Below are 17,442 nucleotides of genomic sequence, written 5' to 3'. Positions count from 1 at the left end.
GGCTTCAACAATCTTTGGAATGTAAAACTAACGTCTCTCACATTGTATGTATCAATTGATGCACCTTGGAAGTGCACACGGCTCCTCGTTCCCCTTGCATTACAAGAATGTGTTCAGGCCTCTTCTTTGACCAGAAGGACATGAGTTCTTATGTCTGTATGAAGGCGCATCAAGGAGAAGTGTGACAAATCTTGTTTCTTCAGGCCTCACTGGATATGACCTTCTGGTCACTACCAGTTTATACAGCAGTAACAGGGCATACCCATGGGACCCCCTGTCAGTGTCTTCACATCTCCAGTTTTGATTTTATCAAGAATCTAGATTAATCTGCATCGTGATGGATTCAAAAAATAAAGAAGCTGGGTTTATTAATAAATGTTTTCACACTGACCTCTTCCCCCAGTGCAGTTTCCTCACACAGCATCCTCTCTAGGAGGAAAGTAAGGGCATGGATGCTTCCCATGGTGAGTAGGGCTAAGGACATGTTCCCTAGCAGGGTGCACACTGCCAGGCAAAAGTACTGGCCAACCCAGTTGAACAGAGCAGCCTACACAGAAGAATCTCTAGATGCAGGTGTTTACCCTATTACTGAAGGTTTCAAAACACAGGTTACCCAAACACCTGAAACTATGTGTTAATGCAGAGCACATGGATTCTTGGCACTAGGGGGAAAGAAAAACATCTTAAGTACACCTAAAGTTTACTAGAACTGTGTGTCTGATGAAGAACTGCATCAACTGTTAATATGCACATTAATAGGCAATTTTCCACTCAGCAAGAAGAGTAGCAGATTATACTTAAAGATGGGAGAAAGCCACAGTGGTCCAATGCTTGATGCACTCCCTTTGCTTCCTGCCTCACAGCAGGGAAACCCGAAAGCAAGATAAAATCCTTTGCAGGCTGTTTGAAAAACACAAACACACTCTGGATCAGGAGAGGGTTTAAAGTGCACACTTTTATTTTCTATTACAAAGGCTAAAAGAAGCAAGTTTGGTTTTTCTTTCTTCATTTAAGAACAAAAACAAAAATGTTGTTAAAACATCTACATATTTATCCTTATACTAGACCTTATGAAAGATACTAAGTTCTTTTTTTAATAGTAAAGCGTGGTATTCTTAAATTATATTAATATGAAGACATATTAAAGGACTCGAAATCATTACTACCCAGCTCAGAACTGCAGCATCCCCTTGCTGTCTTTTCCTTTCACTTGCTAAAACCCATCAATTTTTGACATACAGTTTCATACAACTAAGTAGGGTATTTTTTGTTGGTTGTTGGTTTGTTTTGTTTTTTACTTCTCCCTGTAAAGGCCTGGTTAACTCCAATGCCAGTGTCACCTAATCCCTGCCCCTACCAAAGAATTTGGGAAAAGATTTTCACTAAGTCCTTCAGCATTTAATAAGTTTCTGCTCTGTGTGAATGTCTGTAGTTATTTTACAGGATATGAGATTTTCTTCTCATGTTATAAAATTAAAACATCACTTCCTTTGTTAAAAACTCTTAAATTTGGTTCTGTGCTGCAGAACTTTCTTCTTCCTCTCTCACACAAATAAAGAAGAGAGAGTTATCACAGGGTCTTGTGAACACACCACTAAAGCAGCCTCTACAGCCTGTGGTTTATCTGCTGTAGAGCTGCGAGCACTGAGCATTTCTGCTGAGAGCATATAACGTGCTGAAGAAAACCCTCTTGCCTTGATAAAGCAAGCCTGGGAAGTCAAGTGTGAAACTTCCTGCCTTTCACAATGTCCCTTTAAATAATATAAGCAAAGCCTTATATTAAAACTTTACTCACTAGTTAGCAGTATAATACTCTCTCACTGAGATGGGACTGAAAGGACATCCTAAAGGGTTTCAAAAATGTGAACAGGGAAACCTGTCCCATCTCAAAGCTTATACCTATCTATATAAAACCCTCCCCTCTTTTGTTATTTCCCTTTCCCTATCTCAAATAAAAGGCTTCATAATTAAACTGGAGATGCTGCGTTTCCTGGCTTGAGTCCTTTTCCTTTACGCTCATTTAAAAGATTCCTTCGATACCACACACATATAATATTATATAGAGCGATATATTTAATACCTGTGTATATATGCTTCATGGGAAGGGTCACATATATACACACTAAAACAAGTCTGGTGACGAAGTACTGCAACACCACAGACCAGGTTATCATATCAGGGAAAACAAGAGACACTTGATGCAATCCCCATGACCATGGGCCTACCTCACCTCACCTCACCTCACTCTCACCTCACCCTCTCCCCATCTCAGCCCCAGCCTGAACCTCTGAAGCCCCACTAAGCAGCTCAGCTCTCATTGTAGAGATGGGGAGAGGGGAGAGTGACTCACTCTGTAACTTGTTTAGGTTACATGAGAAATCATGGCTCAGCAAACGCTAGAGTCACACTAGAGATGTTTGTTTTAAAAATAAAAACCGCATTCCAGTGTCCCCCAATCCAGATTTCTTTCCTTGGCATCTCTGCCCAAGAAGAGCAAAATAAGACAACCCAGGAGCTGATGCCTGTCTCCTCCCATCTCTAAAGTTGACCATTGAGCACAAGGATGACCAGGAGAAGGTACCATAGCTACCACAAAGAACAGAGGAGAAAATACAGCACCTGACCACTCAACTGCCATGTCTGATATTGTTCATAGCAAACCAGAGACTACCATCCATATTTTAAGGGAGCGGAAAAAAAGCTCAGCAGAAAAGTGGTTAAGTTGCCCAGGAAAGAGGCTGAATCCCCATCCCCAGAGGTATTTAAAAATACATGTAGATGTGGCACTTTGGGACATGGTTCAGTCTGGGACTTGGCAGTGCCAGGTTAACAGTTGGACTTGATGATCTTCGAGGTCTTTTTCAATTAAATGATTCTAACTGCAGAAGTGCATTCAGTTTGCTTAGAGTACACTGTGTCTCTGGAGAGATTCCAGCACTCTGCTCCATAACTGGACCCTAACTATCCCAGTGGAGCTGAAGCACCCTCCTGCAGGCTGGTTTAGAAAGATGACAGCTGCCCCACACCATCTCCACATCTCCTGATTTCCTCATCCCATCTCTCCTGAAGCTCTGAACCCCAAGGATATGGGAGCAGAGGGGAATGGGAGGATGCAGCAATGCCAAAACATCCAGCAGTTCACGGCCAGATTGTATTTACCATGGATACAGCCCTACCAGCCCCAAGGGTTCTGAGACTGCTGTCCCAGGAGAATCTGTATGAAAAAGACAACCCTGATGAAGGCTGGGAGGGAGATGTGTTAGTGTTTGACTGGATGGTGCCATCCATGCATGCAAAACTGCAGAGCACAGCTGGACTGCAGAAGAGAGAAGGAGAGGGAAGCTCAGAACAGGGAACACGTTTACTGCTTACAGGATGAGACTGCCAGAAAGGACAAGGCTGGCATGCAGAGCAGTATCTTCTCTGCTCTGCTTCTCACTGCTGCCCCTTACAAAAGCAAAACTTCTGTCCCAGAGTTCAGCATTACTGATTACCTCATCAAAGCACACATCAGGCAGCACAAGAGCAGGCCATGGCTGGGTCCCACTCATTCTCCACCACTGTCCCTGCTCTGGGTCACATCCTGGTTGCACTGTGCATCCACAAGCTCCCTGTGCTCTGGCTCTGAGGAGGAGGGGCTGGACCTCTGGTACTGGTAAGTGCTTCCAGCTGGATTCCCATTAGCTTAACGTTGCCTGTGCTGCGCAATGGTGTCCTTTTAAATGGGTCCCCACCCAGTTCTTCTGGCAGCGCAGGGAAAAATGCAGCTCTAAGTAACCAGAAACACATGCCATTTAAAGAGTAAGAAAGAACACCATCACCTCCCTTCCTCTCTTCAGGACACAAGGCAACACAGAAACACAAGCTCCTTTTGGTGACCACCTCCCTCCTGACTGATCCTGCTGTGTGGACTTCAGTGACACATAGTGTGTCACAGACTCCACTACACCTCCTAGATGGGTTCTGTTTTATTTGCAGCAGTCACATCGGCCAAAAAAACCAAACCCAAGCTATCTGCCCTGAATACCTGCCACACACTGAAAAGGACATCTAATGAGAAGTCACCAACTTGCTTTCTGAGTACAGTCAGCTGAAGTTTGAAGTCACCTACAACCCAGTTCCCGCTGCTGCAAGCAGTTTCATTACTTTGCTGCTTTTACCTTGCACTCCTTATATACCACACAGCTGTTATGCTCCTCAGCACCAGTTGATGCCTCAGGGCAATACAGACAGCTAGAGCATAAGCCCAGATCTCTTAAGCCAAATCTAGTGGTTTTCCTTCTTTGCACCACAATTTCTATTTCTTTTGGTACCAAACTCCCAGAAGAGCGGGAGGGCTGCAGCAGAGTAAGTGGCGCTTAGTCTGCAGCACTGAGAAAAGGAACATATGAAATTCATGGTCACCTCCTTTTAACCAGATTTCATAAAATCATAGAACAGTCTGGGCTGGAAGGGACCTTAAGATCATCTAGTTTCAATCCCCCTGTCATTCAGAAGGACATCTTCCACTAGACCACATTGCTCAGAGCTCTATCCAACCTGGACTTGAACAGTTCCATGGATGGGGCATCCACAACTTTTCTGTTCCCCTCTCTCAGCTTTGTCCTCCAGACCTCTGCAGTCATACTCTGAATTGAAAGACAGAAGAATGACACAAGGAGAAATTCTCTGATTTTCAGCCCAATACACAGACTGAATTAATTCCTTTGAATGAAGGGCGGTGAAAACAAAAAGATGAAGTGGAAGGGGAATTTGGGTGAAAGAAGAGAGAAAAGATGGATCACAAACTCAGTGAGCGTGGCGTCGCTGGCCAACGAGAATTAAATTCACAAATTCATTCACTAATAAATCATTGTCTCATAATCTTAAAACAAAAGAAAAGATAAAGTTCTCATTGCGAGACACAGATCTCGCTCTCCCTGCTACTGCCCTCGGAAAACCCACCCTGTGTTTCTGCAGCTGACAGACTCCCCCCCGCTCACACTATACGTCATCCCGCAATAGGAAGTTGTATTTCCCGAAGTCGTCATCCCTGGGGCAGAGCAGCATGTCCTTGCGAGCTTTGGCCAGTTTCTGTTTCAGCACTTCCCTCCGGTCCAGCCACTCTGTCAGCTCGTCCTGCCCGTGGGCGTAGCGACACTCCTCTCCCTCAGGACAGGCCTTGTTCTTCTGGAACCTGCCAGCACAAGGAGCGCAGTCAGGAGGGCACCCCCAGTGCAGGGGTTTGAGCTCTCTGTCTGGGATACTTGAGCAGGACTCACTGAAACATGCTGTGAACTCTCCTTTTTAAGGGTGAGCTGATTGTCCTACAAACCCATGTGCAGGTGGGAAAGACATCAAGGCTGGGAAAAAAACAAAGTAGCGAAACCAGCAGTGGCTACAAGGGGATTTAGTCAAGAGCACAAAAAAATGTGAGCTGGAACTTGACCAGTAGGGATGAGAAAAAAATAATGCACAAGAGAGGAAATGCCAGGTAACCAGCATGAAAGACAAGAACCTTCTTGCTAACCAAAGTGGCATTTTTACCATCCCAAGCTTTCTGAAGGCACCTTAAGGTGCTGATTCAGAGGGTGTGAGACATTCAAACCATTTAATAAGGCACCTGGGATTCCCCCAAGCACTGGGCCAAGTAGACTTCAGCAGCCTGAGAGCTGAGAGCATCCTGGCTATGAAGAGCACAGGTGCAGACAGGAAGCTCTCCTTTTCTAAAGACACATGCTCAGGAATGTGTTTTTATCCCTCAGTATTGTGGCTGAGCACCTCTGTGATCAAACAGTAGCCTCACTGTCACCCAAACCTGTCATCTCATCCCACTCCTACTCCATGCAGAAGTCTCCAAGAACTCTGTGAGAGGATGAGGAGGGATGATAGGCCCCGGGCCTGTTACCCTGTCCCTGCAGCAGCAGCACAGGAGGGAGGTGAGACAATGGTACCTCTCGCAGAGCCGGAATTCGCCCATGGGGAAGCGGTAGCTCCAGCAGCTGGAGTCACTGTCTGAGGTGAAGACCTTCTCCTTGTGCTTCTCTGACTGGATGTGCTGCTGCCATTGCTTCTTGCTGTTGCTGTTTTTCCCACAGAGCCAGCAGTGGTAGCCCATCTAACCGGTGCAGACAGGGAAAAGGGCCAGTCAGTGCAATAACATTCAATTCCACTGGCCTTCCCTATGCTGGTACTGCCTCTCATCCTCTCCTTCCAGAGCATCCTGGAAGGCTCCACTCAGTCTATGACTATGCACACTTCTCTGCCATATTGTCTTTGGGGAACTGTGCTGACACTAAAGGAGAAGAGAGGAGATGCTCTGTCAGAGTTTATCTATGGCTCAAACAGGCTCAGGGGACAGGGCAGCTCAGTTCATTGACATGGTCCCCCTGCCCCTGCTGATGGCCCCAGTGAGGTCTCATTGCAAGGCCCCCAGGTTCACAGGCAATGCAGCACAGACCCTTACATCAGTACCACCCATGGCATAAGGAAACACATCTGCCTCTAGTTTTTCAAGGCTTCTGTGCCAGCTCTTCTCCAAGCTTCTCCTTCTGCTGACAGGCCTGCAATGGTTTTGCCGGCCTGCCCAGGAGCAGGCAGGAACCCTGGAGAGAAGCTGAGCCCACACAAAAGGGAACCTAAGGTAGACTCCTAATGATTTGGGGATTAACAGAAAAGCCATTGTAGAGCCTTGTTGATCCCAGGTCGATCTCTTCCCACTTAGCTGTGCTGCCCTTGCTGTGCTGCTCCAAGCTGTCCATTTAACCTGCGTTAATACAGGCTGTTCCACTAGAGCAATGCAGTCACTGCTAGCCACACCTGGAGCACAGGAAAGAGGCAGGCTGGCAGCACTGAGGAGGAGGAGGAGGAATGAAGGACAAGAGATCAGCTTATTACCATGATGTCCGCATAGTCAGTGGGCATCTGGATCTGTTTCTCCCCTTCTCGCGAGGTGAGTGGTGTTCCCTCTCCAGGCTTCCCAGGATTGTGTTTCTTTAGCCACATGTCATAGGTCTGCTGCATATCTAGTACTGCACAAAGGGGACACATGAAGCCACTCAACAACCTCCCACTTGGTGCACAAACTATGAGAAAAGGACAAATGCTGGGGCAGCCCTTCCCTCCCCTCGCCTGTGCAGCAGCACCAGACTGAAGGGCTGTGCCCCATGTTGCCTCCTCAGATAAGACCCCTGGGGAGAGGAGCCAAATTCACAGCACACTACCTGGCACAGGGGGTGTCTTCTGTCAGTCCAGGGGCAACTGTGACAACAGCCACACAAACTTTTCAGAAAGATGGCAAAGTGCTGCAAGATCTCATTGGAATTCACCCCACAAGATGATTCTCCAAGAGGCCTAGATTCTACTTGACCTCAGGAGACATCTCATCCAGCCAGGAAGCTAAGGCATGACTAGTTTCAGATCCATCTCTTTCCTCTAAGCCCAAGCTTCACCCTCAGCACTACAGAGGAGGAGAGCCCCTAAGCAAGTTGGCCACAGGAAGCACTGCAAAGCTCAAAACCTGTCTGGAGAACTGCAGTCAATGTCTCTCGCGGCTTTTGATTTAAAAGCCATTCAACATTGGGGAAGGGAAATTTGAGGTGGAAACTTTAACTACACATCTGCCTTTGCAAGATCAGCTCCTGAGAGAGGCTATGGAAACATGAATGTTTTCAGATATCAATATGATGCTCTAAGTGTGATGCATTAGTGATTTACTCTTTGCTAAATGAGTGATTGAGGAACTTGAGGTAACTGGGGATAATGAATGCAAATTCCCCCAAAGTGAGACAACGCTGTTATTTGACGATTCACCTTTGTGCTTGAGCAAAACACACCCAGACTGATGTGCTTTAAAGGCCACAGCAATGAAATGCTTTGAATTGCAACAAGTAACAGTTTGGCTCAGCAGAGAGAAGGACCCTCCACAGAACCAAAAAAACTCAGGGCAGGCCTGAAATCCTTCAGGCTTTCCAGCAGCTCCAACAGAGGTCGATGAGCACCTGGACAGCTGGCCCTTTTTCCCCAGCCTCCTTATGATCTGAATAAACAAGGATTTCTGCCACAGCACTGGCTCTCCAGGATATGGGCAACCCCCAAACTATTGCCCAAAAGGTAAGCCTGCAGAATTAAATATAGACAAGTTCTTCCACAAAGGCACCACCCAACAATGTTCTCATTCCGGATCTCAACTCCACCCCTTTGAATGCAATGCCATGAACAGGGAGTGCCACAGCTCAAGACCAAGGAATACAAGCAGAAATAGGTAAGACAGACATGGCAGATAGAAGACAGACAAGAAAGATATAGGAGTAGCTACAGGCTGAGACTGGTGCTTTGGCAGAGCTCCATATAGAGTCAGACCTGGGACATTACAGGCAACTGGAGGGACAGTACAGGGTGGATTCAAAAGTGATGCAGAAAGAGAGAGCAGCAGTGAAGCAATGTAAGACATAAAACTTGTGCACTAGTCCCACAGCAAGGGACTCAAGAGATACATGCCCATTTATGAAAAGAGCAGCTGTAGACAGACCTGACCCATAATCCCACATAAACTCATGGCAGCAGCCTTGTTCAGCTCCATCTCTGTTGTCAAGAATATGTCTTAGCAGACCCTCCAGATGACCAAATGTCCTCTTCCCTCTCCCCAAACTCTTTGGTCCACATTTTCCCCCACTCACTTTTATTTTCCTTCATGAAGGTCCACATGTCTCTCTCCTCGGGGCTGTGGGCAAAGGAGCAGTTGCCCACATACTGGCATTTCCTGCCATTCTGTGCATGGATACACAACTGTTAAAAGACAGAAAGAAAAATTTAGCATCTGCACAATCAGTCCTTGCTAGAGGGGAAAGTGGGTTTGATAACAAGCTGGGGCATTAAATTGCACAGGAGAGGTTGCAAACAGGACACTTTATATATCATTAACTCATTATTCTTTTCCTCAGTCTCCTGATGACATAAACACACAAGCAGTTCAGCACTTGCTGCCATTTCCATAGGTGACTGGGTGCAGATACAGGGCAACAGCAGGGAGCATCCTGGATTGACCCAATAGTGTTTCCTACTGACGAAGCTACTGGTCCCCAGTGGCGACTCATTCTCACTCTCATTCTCTGAATGGATGAAGAGTGGCCTTACAGATTGCTTAGACCACACTGGTGCACACACAGCTACCAACAGCATCATTGCCAGAGAAAATGTGAAACTTTCTAAACATCATATTTACTGATCATCTTTTCTCCCCGTCCTGGCACGAAAGGAGGACCTATCATAGGGTAGGGGGAAGGAGCTTTCTCCTTCCAGGGAAAAAAGAAAGGACAGAGAGAGAAACTCTCTATTACGACATTTGGGGCTGGGGTTGGAGGCTGGATATCTGTAATTTTCCTCAGCACATGGCTTTTTAGCTGAGTTCTTAGTTTTGGTTTCAAAAGCCATTGTGAGCAAATTTCACAATCTATAGCACACAGTCACAGCAAAGGCAGGGATAGGCTTCTCCTAAGCATCTTGCCTCTCACCCACATTGAGAAACCCTGACCTAAGGGGAGTCTTAAATTTCATTCCCAAACCCTGTGCCAGCCAGAGATGCATTAACAGCTTTTGTTATGCGTTAACAGCAACACTGGAAACTCGCATTTGTGCAGAGAGTGGTTTAAATGGGTGCTGCTCCTTCTTCTGCTCCATCTTTTTGCTGGATGTATTTTGCTGCCATCAGTCTGTCCTTACCTCCCATCTCAGCCATCATGTGCTTGCCTGCCTGACAAGTCTTCAAGGGAGCAGCCCTCAAAACACTGTACCATGGTGGAAGGGAAAGGGGAAGGGATGGGGCACCTGGCCATGGCGGGTGTGGGGCTTACATCATATTGCTGTGGGAAATTACGGATGGAAGGCAGTGGTCGGACTGACACCCACTTCTTCTTAGCTTTGGACATCACCAGCAGGACACGGCGTTCCTTCGTCCAGCTGAAGAAGAGAGAATAAATCAAGAGAGACTTAAGAAAGAGCAGAAAAAATGGTCTTTACCTCAGAGACCCTTAAATCCTGAGAGATGAACAGATCCTCCTGTCTAGCTTGTCCCTGCACTATCTGGCTGTTGCTAGACATGCACATCTGTGATGGAGAAGCCACAAGAAGGCTGCTTTAGGAGGACTTCTCCCTGTAAATATTACCTATTTCCTGGGGTACCTCCTTTCATAAAGCCACAAAAGTCTCCTCCAAATCTCACATGGCATCACCACAGATTATTAAACAGCTGCATTCCATCCTTTGACACAGCCAATTCTTGTGCAATCAGATCCATGAAGAACACTTGGGAATATTTTCTGCTTGAAAGGTGCAATAGAAATGCAAGTCATTACAAGCACTACCTTATGAATAGTGCCAGGAAGTATTTATTCTCCTGCAGCTCCAGCACGGGATCACCAGGAGATACCCTGAGCAAAAACCCTAGCTCTATTCAGCAGCTGCACAAAGAGGTGTTATTTTTCCCATCCCAGGAAGCAATCCTCACCCACTTACTTCTTCCAGAAACTGCTGCTTCTGTCTCTTCTTCAACAAAAGTTTTACATTTACAATATTAAGCAGGACTGTGCCTTTGTGGCTTGTTTTATGAGAAGACAAGTTCTATCAACCCTTCCATCCTATCCCTGCAGGCTGCCTGGGTGGCACAGGCCACAGTTTCCATGACCAAACAGTGACTTCCCAGCCAATATTTCCCTTCTAGGGGCCTTATAAGACAAATGGGGACAATTTTTTTAGTGGGGCCTGTAGTGTTGTGACAAGGGGTAGTGTCTTGAAACTAAAAGAGGGTAGATTCAGACAAGATATAAGGAAAGAATTTTTTATGATGAGGATGTTGAAACACTGGCACAACCCAGAGAGGCGGTGGATGCCTCATCCCTGGAAACATTCAAGGTCAGGCTGAGCAACCTGATCTAGTTGAAGATGTGCCTGCTCATTGCAGAATGGCTGGATTAGATGACCTTTAAAGGTCTCTCCCAATCCAAACTGTTCTAGGATTCAATGCTTCTATCACACCAAACATTCTCATGTGCCCCAAGGAGTCAAGAGGTGCAAACAGACAGGAGATCCATCATAGAGGAGCAACCAAAGCAATGAAAGAGCCAAGTGAAACTAATTTAAAAGGAAGCAGGGTATCTTGAATCAGTTGTGACCTGACAGACAGCTAAGTGCATAAACACGTGCAGAGGAGAACGCTGTTAGTGGCCTTGGTAAAAAGAAATTATAGGAACTGGGAGAAAAGGGAACTGTGGGATCTGGACTGCCTGTGCCAGGAGTAACAGTCTGCATTTGCTGGCAGTAACGAGAGAAGGAAGCTGGAAAACAGCTATCTGCAATGCCTGCTATAGTGACAAACACCCTGAGCAGTGACAGGCTGCTAGAAAAGCTTACAGCCTCTTCCAAAGATGCCAAATAAAGCCCTAGAGAAGGTAGGATGAATAAATTCCTGCCCTTGAAGAGGGGTAGAGGAAAGAGAAGATTGAATTGCTTACCAGTGGGGGGCTTTGGCACTACAGTACTTGAGGTCTTTATCTGGCTCCACCAGCTGCCCATTCCTCCAGCACTGGCCACACACAAATTTCATCTGGAGGTCAAAGGTGCTTGATGTGGGATTCCGGGGAGAAGCCTGGGGAAAAGAACCAGAGCCTCAGGCCAAGAGAGGCAAAATGCACCCCCCCAAACCTGCCACAGAGATGCTGGCAGCTCCCTGCACGCCTGTGTGCCAGCAACAAGCCAGATTAAATCAGCTCTCCTTTGCCAGTGTTAGCCGGCGGCCCGATGAGATACCAGACAGGAGCAAAACCACTACTTGCTTCAGCATGATTTCCTGAGCTTTGACATCTGGCCAAAAGCACAGACAGCCTGGCAGCTTCCAACACTGACCATGCCTGGCTGTGAAACCCCTGCAGTGTACCTCCATGTACAGACAAGCTCTGTGAGACTTGCCCCAGAGCTTAATCCCCACTTCCCTGCAGAGAGGGCAATCCATGTCTCCACTCTGCCTGTGGAGAGCCCTTGGTCACACAGCCAAGAGAGGCCCCTTGCTAGGAAGCTGGACCATATCACAATGCAGGACACAAAACTCCTGCTTTTGGACCAAGAACCTCCTGTCACACCTAACATTTGACACAATGAAGTCAGATCTGGGTCTTCTTATTGATGTCCTTCCAGGCCTTTTCTGGGCAGGTTTCCGTCTCTCACAGTTCCTCTGCACTGCATTTCACAAGCAGTTAAATCACAGTCTCTGGACAGAGGTACAATGCACATATTTTGTATCTTCTCAGCCATTGCACTTATTGCTCCCACCCCATCTGAAAAGGCTAGTTTGGGATTATGACTAACAGATTGTGGAGAAGGAAAAGAAAAGGAGCCAATCTCATATCACCGCTGCCTCATGTTTTCTGAGCAAATCTCTGGAAAATTGTTTGCATTCTGTATCACCACTGGAAGAACATGACACTGGTGTCTCCTGTTCATTTCCAAACCAAAAAACAAACCCAACTGGATGCCAGTGGCCCTGGGCACAGGAGTATGTGAGAGTACAAGAGAACACCCTGGTCATCGAGCTGGCCAGGAAGCACAAAGGTCATGCACCAGCAAAACAATTCTCTGACTGTCAGCCACATCAGCAGCCCGTGCCACCTGCCATGCCTTGACTTTAACCCTAAGCATCTCACAATAACCAGACATGCCAGCCGAGCCCCTGAAGAGCAGGTTTCTGCCAGGAATTGATTAGCAGCAGCATGGAGCCTGGCTGCACCCCTTGGTGAAGGGAAAACAGCAAGCACAGGCAGCACAGAATCAAAGCATTTCCCAGGAGACACCACTTCAGCTATCAACTACCCCTCTGCATCCTCCAGACATAGTCTTTTGGAGAACCAGAGCTGACATATAGGGTCCTCTGTCACTGTGAAAAGCTGTCTGGGGAGCTGACCTCACCTGTGCTGCATACATGAGGCCATCAGTTCTCTGATGTCCCAGCAAAAGGACCCTCCAAGAGAACCAGCATCTCTTTTGAAAGAGGGCAATCTGGGAGAATGACCTTTCTGGTGGCTCCCAGCACATGACTTCTTCACCGCTTGCTGTCAGCTGTCACCTGTGCTGGTGACCCCCAAGAACATTTCAAAGTGGCTGGCTGTGACATGAGCAGAGTTGAGATTTGGGCTACCATGAAAGGCAGTAAGGTGCTTCCCTCTCAGATATGTGGCCTTGCAACAGTAGCTTTAATCTCCACTTGGTCTCCAAAGGAAATTCCACTACTGCTCACTACCGATCCATCAAACCTATAGGCCTATGGTAACAAAATGGCACTGCTGGCATATTCCCTTTTATCAACCCCATGCTATCCTCCTGGTGACATCTCTCTCGGCACAGCCAGGAAGCTTTGCTCAAACCTACTGACCCAGCAAAACTAAACACTGAGTGTCTGCAGAAGAGACAAGAGATCAGAGAGAAAGAAAATATGTCTCAGGTAGTTCTGGTAATCTGGGCTGCTTTTTCCACAAATTCTTAACCAAAAGAAGCCCTGTGCATTTCTTCATCTGAGTCATACAAACTGCTGGTCAATCCAGTGGGCATGTGTGCTCCCAGGGGATTAGGAGCCAAGCAGAAATTCAAAGCGGCTCCTGTTAATGCTACATGACTGTATTTGTAAAGGCAAGACACATACCTGGCAGGCTGCTGACAACCAACAGTGTGGAAATTATATCACATGAGACTCTAGCAGACGAAGCCAGGCAAAAGTGCTGTGGGCTATGGCACCGCCCCTTGCTATGAAGCCAGACAGTATAGTGCTAGCTGTGCTCCATGGCAACCAAATAAAACCAAACAAGACTCTGGCACAGCCGCTCTCCACTTCAGGCTCTGCAGAAAGCAACAGACCCTGCACGGCCATTCATGTCTCCCAGCTTCAGGAGCTCCTCTCAGCGATACTGAAATGCTCTCTGGAGGAGCCACATACCTCAGGTTACTCAGCCACCTAACTGAGTGAGTAGTACTTAGGTGCAAGTACTCCTTAATGGAGAGCGTTTTTTCCTCTCCATGCTTAAATTGATAATTCTAGGGTGAGCTTTCATGGGGGTTCTGGTGCTGGCTAGGGGAATAAAAACAAAGCAGCTCTTGAAAACCAGAAAAAATGAGGGCTACAATCCCTCAGTTTGCTGGGATGTGATGAGAGGACACCCAGCTCCTACAACAGCCCCTCCTGCTGACTGGCTCTTCAATCTGTGGCCACTGGGTTTACTCCTAGAGCAGCTGCTGTGAGGCCAAATTTGTGGGGCCAAGTGCAAGATTCCTGGCAGGTGCTTGGCAAGCAGTGTATCTTCATTTTTCATTTCTTGCTAAGCCTCTTGACCTTCACTGTCACAGCTACTGGGCCCCTGTATGCTGCCTGCCTCTTTTCTCCACAACTGGACAGCCCTGGGTGCTGAGTCCAGCTGGCAGCTGTGACAAAAGTGCAGCAAAATCCCCCAGAGTGACTTCGCTTCCACTGACCAGAGGGCACTGGAGTGAGAGTGGATCACACGGGACGGTGGGAAGGAGGGGTCTGTTTTTACAGCACTCCTGGGAAGTTGTCTTTGCCAGGCAGCCAACTTTGAAAGTTGGAAGGCTGCTGAGAAAACTCTGAGTCACGTTAGCCTGCTTGGACAGGAGAAAACAATGGCAAAAGTAAACATCTCTCAGCAGATAGCAAGTCCTGCCCGCAGGGCCTTCGGCAGCAAGCCCGAGTCTCATCCCAAAGCACAGCCCTCTGGCTGAGGACGTGCTGCTGCCAAAGCCATGGTGTGCTACTGCAAACACATGCATCTGACTGACTTGACTGCCTCCCTGCACAGTGCCAGTGCCAGTGCCAGGCTGCCAATCCTTAGAGACAGCTGGTGGTGCTGCTGGGAGGCACTTTCTCACTGTACCAACACGGCTGCTGCTTTGCCTCTGCACCCTGGAAGGGCTGTGGGTGCAGTCAGCTCTGTGACAGGCATTTGTGAGGCACAGCCAGACTTTGCCATTGGTCATTAGCCCTAGCACTGCCCACAGGGACCAGAAACTGTAGTTCTCTACCCATCCCCTGGTTTAGCAGGCTCTGGCATTTCCTTTCCTGATCCTCTGCCCCTTGCAAGCCCCAGCAGCCAGAAATGGAACCCTCACTTAGCATCCAGATCCCACGTGCTTCAGAGGATATGCTCTGACCATGCCTGCTGTACAGCTTATTCTTCCAGCAGCAGCACCTCCAGACAAAGGTGAATTTGAAGCTGCAAGGCTTACAGGAAAACAGTTGTCCATTTATCTTTTCTTTAATCCCCTCATTACGCACAGAGAATGGCAAGACAGAGCTTTCTTGAAAATGCAGGTAAATTCACAGCAGGCAGGACAGAACCAATCTCTGGACTGTGCTCTTGGGGCAAGGCACATATGGAGCAGGGATTGCTGATATAAATCCAACTGCTGTCACAAACTGCTGCAAATTCACATCTAGGGAATCCTCCCATGTGGAGATGCAGGCCACTGCCTCTCTTCCCACACCAGGCAGAAAGAGATCACAGCCAGCTCTGGTTGCAGGGACCATTCAGATCATCCACTTCTCATATAACACAGGATGCAGAAACTTGTCCTGCTCAGCTTCCTCAGAGGTTAGAACATATTCCTTAAGCAAGTCAGACAGTCCTGGGAACTACAGACCTTGGTTATTCTTGTTTATTCTGGACTGCTGCTTCCCATTCCTCTCCTCCAACTGCTTCAGACCACAACAGCTGCACAGGTTTATTGCTGAGCATCCACTTGAAGACGAATCCATCTCATGCAGCATAACCAGTGCATAGGTGGACACAGAGCCCCCTGCAATGTCAGTGCAGTCACCTACATATTTTCTGTTAGGCTAAGCTATGCCCATCAGACCTTCCCACAGATGCTTCCCCAGCATCAGTGCCCTACAGCCTCCAGAACACTTCTGATGGCGCACAACCAAGACAAAAAACAGCAGCTAAACATCACATGAGTGACTCAGATTCCTCTCCTATAAAAGACCTCCTCCCCAGGGTGCTCACAGACTGCACTTGGCACTGGTCTCTGCAGAGGAACTCCTGGGTGACAGATCCCACACAAAGGTGAAACATTCTTGCTCAGACAGTAAGGCACAGGCCAAGGGATGGCAAGCTCAGGTTTGCCAAGGTTAAACAAAGCTGTCAAATGGGAACAAAAAGGATTTACACCACTTTCCCCACCATTGTCCTGTTCTAATGGCAAAAAGTGCTTTAGTTCAACCCCAGGACTGGGCTAGGAATTGTCCTCACTGGGTGGGCTCTGCTCCTACAGTACAGAAATCCCCTCTGGGATAAAAAAAAAGGATGACAGAACTGCCCATAGCCAACAAGACAGAGGAAAGTAAATAAAGCAAAAGCCCTTTGCTTCTAACCCCTCTCACACTACCCTGGTATGCTCTTGGCAGTGCTGGAGGGTGCAGCCCTCCACACTGAGAGACTGGTGGCAAAAAAGAGGCAAAGCTCCCAGCCTCCTCCTGGTAAAGCACCACTAAGGTCTCTGTCAGCCTCAACAGCTGCCAGTTCCACCCACTCCTGCATGTAGATCAGACATCATGACTCATTCCTTAGAAGTCCTTCAAACTGCTGTACTGCCCCTTGGCCACTAAAGGGCAGCAGGACACATTTGGTCCCCACTGTGTGACCACTGCCCCAAAATCTCCCAGTTTCACCAGCAAGGTGGCACAGGAAACAACATTCTCAGGTGTGTTGCCCTCGGTGACCTGGAGGCTTCACCCTAGCAGGGAACAGAGCAGATCACAACACTGCAAAACAAGGCACAAAGCTCAACACCAGCACTGCAACCAGGAAAGCTCTCAGCTCTCCTCCACCTCAATGGCCAGCCTGGTCTGCCTGGGACCTGTCAGGCACAATCATGGGAGGAAAAGAGAGAAAGGGCTGGAACCACTGGGAGCAAAATCTGTCTCCAAGCCCTCGATGGACCTTACTTACCACGCTGTTGGCTGGTTTGCTGGCATGTGCCTCCATCTGCTGCCAGTACTTCTTGGACTCCTGCACAATATCTTCGTGGGTCATCCCTGGGAACAAAAAGGAGACAGAACTGAGCTACACTCCTTTGGCCAAGAGAAGAGAGGGAGGGGTTGCAGGACTGTTTAGTTTGGGCTTAGTAACCCCTGAGTAGGTGACAGCTCCCAACAGTCCTCCTGGTAATGTCAGGACTGAGTTGTGACAGAATGCAACACAGAGTATGTCTAATCCCTTGCTAAGCAAGCTCCTCTCTACACAAGCCAAACAAAAGGAGAAGAGGTCAGTCTCCTGGGCTTGTTCAGACTTGGCTTTCTGCTCAGGCAGTCTGCAAAGGACCCAGACACTGCTTCCAAGTGAAAAATTCTTCACAAGGGTCAAGAGCTTGACCAAGGCTGTCCTCGACCCCCATATCAGCAGATTCTACCAA

At 47.8% G+C, this 17,442-nt stretch overlaps 1 protein-coding gene across 6 annotated transcripts in view; it reads right to left on the bottom strand.

The window, feature by feature from the left end:
• Positions 1 to 934: 934 nt before the first annotated feature.
• Positions 935 to 17,442, bottom strand: part of ZC3H7B (zinc finger CCCH-type containing 7B) — a 47,547-nt gene continuing 31,039 nt past the window's right edge. For all 6 annotated transcript variants that reach the window (XM_030959392.1, XM_030959395.1, XM_030959394.1 and 3 more), the window contains exons 17-23: positions 16,980 to 17,065; positions 11,487 to 11,620; positions 9,831 to 9,936; positions 8,658 to 8,766; positions 6,877 to 7,010; positions 5,934 to 6,097; positions 935 to 5,176 (exon numbers count right to left, since the gene is read on the bottom strand). In XM_030959392.1, coding sequence (XP_030815252.1) covers positions 4,984 to 5,176; positions 5,934 to 6,097; positions 6,877 to 7,010; positions 8,658 to 8,766; positions 9,831 to 9,936; positions 11,487 to 11,620; positions 16,980 to 17,065 — 926 coding nt within the window. In that variant the 3' untranslated portion in view covers positions 935 to 4,983. The remainder of the gene's footprint in view (positions 5,177 to 5,933; positions 6,098 to 6,876; positions 7,011 to 8,657; positions 8,767 to 9,830; positions 9,937 to 11,486; positions 11,621 to 16,979; positions 17,066 to 17,442) is intronic.

The sequence above is a fragment of the Camarhynchus parvulus genome, chromosome 1A (genome assembly GCF_901933205.1).
Source record: "Camarhynchus parvulus chromosome 1A, STF_HiC, whole genome shotgun sequence".
Classification (NCBI taxonomy): domain Eukaryota; kingdom Metazoa; phylum Chordata; class Aves; order Passeriformes; family Thraupidae; genus Camarhynchus; species Camarhynchus parvulus.
This window is presented reverse-complemented; position numbering and strand designations above follow the sequence as displayed.